The sequence below is a fragment of the Anguilla anguilla genome, chromosome 10, assembly GCF_013347855.1.
Source record: "Anguilla anguilla isolate fAngAng1 chromosome 10, fAngAng1.pri, whole genome shotgun sequence".
Taxonomy (NCBI): Eukaryota; Metazoa; Chordata; class Actinopteri; order Anguilliformes; family Anguillidae; genus Anguilla; species Anguilla anguilla.
In genome coordinates this window covers 33,776,268-33,782,267 of record NC_049210.1, presented here as the reverse complement: position 1 = coordinate 33,782,267, position 6,000 = coordinate 33,776,268, and the positions used below count along the sequence as shown (strand labels likewise).

Below are 6,000 nucleotides of genomic sequence, written 5' to 3'. Positions count from 1 at the left end.
CCGAAGTGCTAAAAAAAAAAAACAGAGACACAATGAAGCCAGCAACTTGCATATTGTAAAAGGGCTGCTCTTTTTACTGTTGAATGAAGCTGAGCTTGACACGCGTTCAATTTAGCAGATGCTCTTATTCAGAGCAACTTGTACAGAATAGTCTACATGCAATCTATTCATACAGCTGGATATTTGCTGAAGTCATTTAGAATAAGCACCTTGTCTAAGTGGCAGTACCCCACCCAGGAATCAAACCTGCAACCTCTGAGTTACAAGTTCCTTAAATATACTGCCACCCAGATAGAGGGAGACCTTGAGTAATCCTAGTTTGATCATAAGCATACTCTTTTCCACCTTTCTGTATGGTTTGGACATTTTATTCAGCCAACATAAAGCATGTCTTGGATAAAAATGTATCCTGTTTATATGAATGTCCTTTGTATGAAACTCCAGGCACACTTGGGGGCGGGGGGAGGGGGGGGGGGGGGGCTGTAGCAATAATTTGCTAAACAAATAAATCAAATCAATGCCTCACAGCAGTGTGTTAATGTGTTATATTTTAATAATATATAATAATGCCATAAAGTGATTTTTGTTTTCAAATGGATTCAGTAAGTGTATATGTCTCTTGTCATGGTCACATGATTCCTCTATGGATAATTTTGCATCAGAACGTGTGGGCTTCCCAAAATAACCCCCAAAGGCTGAGAATGGGACTGAAACTATAGGCAAAGGCAGTTGTAAAATAACTGTGGTCCACAAAAGAAATTCTATTTTTCACCAGATCATTTCATTGTTCACATCCCTGACAGACAGTGTACAAAAAGGAATTTGGTGGCCCTTAACAATAATGTTTGGTGGCCCTAAATGACTGCATAGAGTGTTTATGGAAGCAGCCAGCCCTGCCACCCCACACACAAACCCCAACCCCCCCCCCACCTTCCCTGGGTGACACTAAAGCCAATAATGTGTCCCTCTGCAGGGCTACTGAGTCTGCACGGGCATGGTCCGGATCTGTTATCGGACCAGGGGGCCCATCCGTGCGTCGGGACAGTGTCTTAACAGGACCAAACTGCAGCCCACTCGTTTGTGATGTTTAATTATGCCGAAGTTCAGAGATGCCTCCTCACATGTGCGCAGTGAGTGCGAGAGAGCGGACCTCATTAATTCAAAGTACTGGCAGACAAGAGCAAGAGAAATGAGGCAGAATAAAAGTCGCCGTGTGTGCAGAATTAAAAGGTGGACCTCCTTTTGAGGAAATGGGGCAAGACAGAGAGAGCACGGGTGAAATTCCCGGCTTCCCCGGGCAGCTTGGAACATACGCCCCTGTGTTTATGTCTAAGAGTCAAGTGCCTTGGACCTGTGAGGTAAATGCCTACTTAAACTACAGTGCATTCAAGCAGAGCTTTTGTGAATCCATTGGATCAAGAGGGAGAAAAAAAGAGAAGTGCCAAGAATGTACTTTACAATGCAAAGGACAAAACACCGCACAGTGGTGCCTGGATTAAATGACCCCCCCCCCCCCCCCCCCCCCCCGCCAAGTGGCAGCTACAGTCTACATTTTTTGGTCTTATTTCATTCTGATTTCTGAAGGAATATAAAAGGAGAGGCAAGCAAGACAAAGGGGCAAATCATAAAAAAAACAGCTAAAAAGTCTGAAATAGTGGTGCTGCCATGTTGCTCAGGGGGGAAATGAGTTTGCCTGGAAGGCATTCAGGACACCAGAGCTGCAAGTCCGAATCTCAACTAGATTTTTTAGATTCCACAGGTACAGATACACCTACCTTCACCCAGTCAGGTGCAAGGTGGGTATACGTCATATGCAGTTATTATTTTTTGGTTACGGCTGCATTAGTTCCACCCATGTTCCAAGAGGATAGCAGTTGTCATCAGTGACAGATATGCCTGTTCGCTAACCGCTAGTGCTCCGCAGAAGTGTAGTGTAGATTGTAGGGAGCACACGCGGGAGTGTCTGTACGTGTGACAGTCGTGGCACAGCACAGCTGTGAACATTAACACATTAACAGAGTCTGAATTAAGCACAGAATGTAAAAAGAGGAAAAGTTGCTTTTAAGTGATTGGAGGTGATTCAAAGATACTCCACAGTCTCACTGACCTTCCTTTCAGTGCATTCCATTCAGTGATGTCTCTGACGCCGCCATCTTCAATGCCCTTGAACGGTACCCCTTTCAGTCCACTGAACTGCACTTTTCACGAGCTGTGAGGACCCTTGACGGCAGAGTGCACACTTAACATTCTCACTTAACACAGCTGTCCCGCCTGTGGCGAGCTGAGCGCAGTTACTGTTCCCGTGTCAGACGTGAAGGTCAGTTTGTTTCCTGTGCATGAAAGGAAGGCCTCATACAAATAGCTCTGCTTTAAGCTCTTCCATTTTGGCCACTTTGGTTGACAGTATCAATCGGAAACGATGCCTTCATTCGCCTCCTATGAGGTCTTAATTGAATTAACCATTTGAAGTCCACTGTTAATTACAATTACATCACGTCATGAACTGCAAACTCCAGTTTGTATTTTTTTCATTTTTATTTTTTAAGTTTTATAATGTGGGCAGAAGGAGAATGCAAATGATGGGCAAATGAAACAAAATAAAATTAATTGTTGGATATGGGATTATTATTATTATTATTCATAATTACAATAATACCAATACTACTACTACTACTAATAATAATAATAGTAGTAATAATTTATAAATGATAAACAAACGAACAAACAAATAAATAAATAAATGAGGTTTTATAAAACATACAACCCAAAAACTAAAACGTACGTGCACTGGTAACATCATTAAAGTAGCACTAAAAGAGACAGACACAAGACATTGACACTTTATCCCAATAAAGATTCCAAGCGAGGAATCTTAACATGCTAATAGCGTACGGGATGCATGTCAGCTGAAATCTCCGCTCAACGGAAGCTTCACAGTGAAAGATCTGGCTCCGAACGCTTGAGCCGCAATACCTGCTCACAACAATGCCAACTGGCCGGTCTCCCAAGGCTAGATGGTAGCGGGCGCGGGGGGAGGAAGGCGGGGGGGGGGGGGGGGGGGGGGGGGGGGGGATCTAGAAGAGATAAGGTAATTTAGGTCCCACCCAGCTAGAACTGGAGCTGCTTTGTATTGGCAGTACAAGCACGTGTGGGGAGGAGCAGAGGTTGTCTTTATCAGTAAGACAGCGCCCCAGTTGGAGCGCTGTGACCGTCTGCAGCGCGCTGCTGTTCTCTCGCCGTGTTTGTACACAGTGCGCTGTGTAATCGGGACCTGCACGCGCTCTCTCTCGCTCTCGGTTATTGCACTGTGCACCACTGCAGTAGGGGATAACTGCGCAGGCAGAACCGCTTCTTCCAAACACTTAGACTCAGTGTATATCTCTTTCTCTCCCGTCTCCAAAAAGGACTTACAGAAACCAGTTGAGGAGATACTGTCATTTAAAACGACATCGCGGGACGAAAAGGAACAGAAGTTTTATCTTTCGTTTACCTGTTCTTTCTGTGACCGTGGAAGAGATATATGATCTTTAAAAATGATGGGACCGTTATCTCTTTTCTTCGTCCTCTGCATGAGCACGGCTGTCCCGCAGCTCGCAAAAGGTGAGTAGAAAGCCATTGGCAGTTTCATGGGTGGAGACAGTCCGAAGCAGGTATTGGTTATTGTAGTGGGTTCATCTGGAACACTGTTAAATTACTTACAGACTGTGCTATAGATAAAAACATAAATACAAATAATAAAATGAAACAGAGTAAAATCGACGTTGACACCTTATTATTATTATTATTATTATTATTATTATTTTATTATTATTATCATCTCGTTTTAATGACCGTTTATTTTAATTTTCTTATTTGTTGTAAGTCGAATTACGCAATCAGCAGCGCGAACTGAATACCTTCACTTTAAATACATCGATCTGGCGGTGCTTTTGGTTTGCTGATTGATTCGGTTCTGTTATGAAGTTGAATGTATGCCGTATGATGTATTCTAGGTGACTATAAAACTTGCAAAGGAATGTCGTAACAAATAGCGTGAGAGCAACACTATTCTGAGTGAGGATCTTTCTCTGTATCAGGGGCTTTAATCAGGTTATTGATTTCTAGCCAGCGCCGGAGGATGCATTTTTTCTAAGTTAAAGTGGCAAAGAGGATATAGCTGCTCCTTAAATATTTGACGTATCATAGCATCCGCACAATCAAATAATTTCAATATACATGGTTGTCACTGCACTGCAAGAATGGGCAGAACGTACAGGCAACCTGTCCATGTGATGTAGCCTATTTAGCGTCTGTGCTGTTTTATGAGTATGTAAGTTTTTGATCTTTCTCGAAACCATTGTCGTTAACATACCTCTATCGGAAACAAGATCATATGTGAGATATGTCATAATTTTTGGTATGCATACCTGTTCACGCGTCTGGACCTAGATTAGCCCATGTGCAAGCAAAATACATGACTGCTCAGCACTGCGTTTAGCTAGACTGGGTTTCAGTCCCCTGGTTATCCCCTTGTTGCAGGGTAGACCCGAGGTCAGTGTGCTTCGGCTCGGTTTATACTTGGGGGAACTGCGCCTAACGGTTTCGCGAAACAAAATAATTGAAGCACGAGTTGACATGGTTTTAGAGTGCAATTAATAGAGTGTGAGATGGATTGGCACTACGAATCTGCATAGTGGGTGTGGATTATTTCAGTTTAAGGTAAATTGATAATAGTATTTTAATGTGATCCGCTTGAGGGGTCTGGTTAAGTTAATTAAGCATGAACAATCACATGCATTATTTCAATGCTGCTGCAAAAGATGGATCATTTAAGCACTTACCAATTAGGCCTTGTAAATTGGATTGACACATCATCAGTTAATGTTCATTTAATAAGCTACCGGGTCCGAGGTAGCGTTTGTCTAAACAGAATGAAAGACGAGTGTGCCAAAAAAGTCCTAATACTTTTGGTAGAGGGGAGTTATGTAGGGAACTTTTATTAATGTACCATTCATTCATTCACTCCACCCACAAAGACTTCACAGTAACCTCACTGAATGCTTATGCATTGGCCACATTTATTGATGCTCAGAAAGGTCCATGCATTGTTTTCATAGAATGGGTGCCGTGGAAGGCTTTTATCATAACTCATCATAAGTCTATCCAGTTTACATTGATGGTCTGTCTAACAATAATAAGCAATGTTTTCCCATGGTTATTATTTAATAGCATCCCTGTAGATATACACACACCAAACACACACACATCCAATTGGGCTATTAAATAATAACCATTGGAAAACAGTTATTTATTGTTTGATACCTCCTATGATATATCCTCTTGAGCGCTGTTTCATGCAGAAGACATTTGACTGAAGCATGATATATTAATACTAATTAAACACGCACACACACACAGCCACCCACACACGCACACTGTATAATAATGTGGAGGCATAAGTGTTTGAAGGTTTGAAGCTAAAAGTGCAATAGGTCAAGTGAGGAACTTGGGAAATTGTTCTCTTTGAGCAATACATTTATTTGCTGGCTTTGTTTTGACAACGAGATGGCAAGCAAATTCCTGGAGGAAAGGAGTGAAGCTTGTTGTTTGTCTTTTGGTGAGGAGGTCAGATGGCCGTCTTTTGGTGAGGAGATCAGATGGCTTCACCAGCAGGGAATGTTTCAATTCCCCGTGACCTGATGCATTTAGTTCAGTCGTGGCACTTGGCTCTGGAGCAAAGCTGTTCGCTTACCATATTCACTGTGACAAATTATGATACCCATATTTATCAGATATCTTTTGGACTAGATAGGGTGACCCGCAAAAACACTGATTTATTTATTATGGAACACATTCAAGCCCAAACTGAGGATTATGTGGTTAAGCATGGAAAAATATTTGGCCTGCAGTTTAATGCATTTAATTATTATTTGTTTATTATCAACATTAGATTTATTTTATGACTCTGTCACATTTTCCCTCCAATTTATTTGAATATTTTTCTTTGAATTTCAGGAACAT

The 6,000-nt window shown here is 42.0% G+C and overlaps 1 protein-coding gene across 2 annotated transcripts in view; it reads left to right on the top strand.

Annotated features, from left to right (window-relative positions):
• Positions 1–3,084: 3,084 nt before the first annotated feature.
• Positions 3,085–6,000, top strand: part of LOC118206781 (EGF-like repeat and discoidin I-like domain-containing protein 3) — a 149,536-nt gene continuing 146,620 nt past the window's right edge. Inside the window, exon 1 of one of the 2 annotated variants that reach the window (XM_035379847.1) lies at positions 3,085–3,600. In XM_035379847.1, the coding sequence (XP_035235738.1) occupies positions 3,534–3,600 (67 nt within the window). In that variant the 5' untranslated portion in view covers positions 3,085–3,533. The remainder of the gene's footprint in view (positions 3,601–6,000) is intronic. The other variant, XM_035379849.1, reaches the window with a different exon arrangement.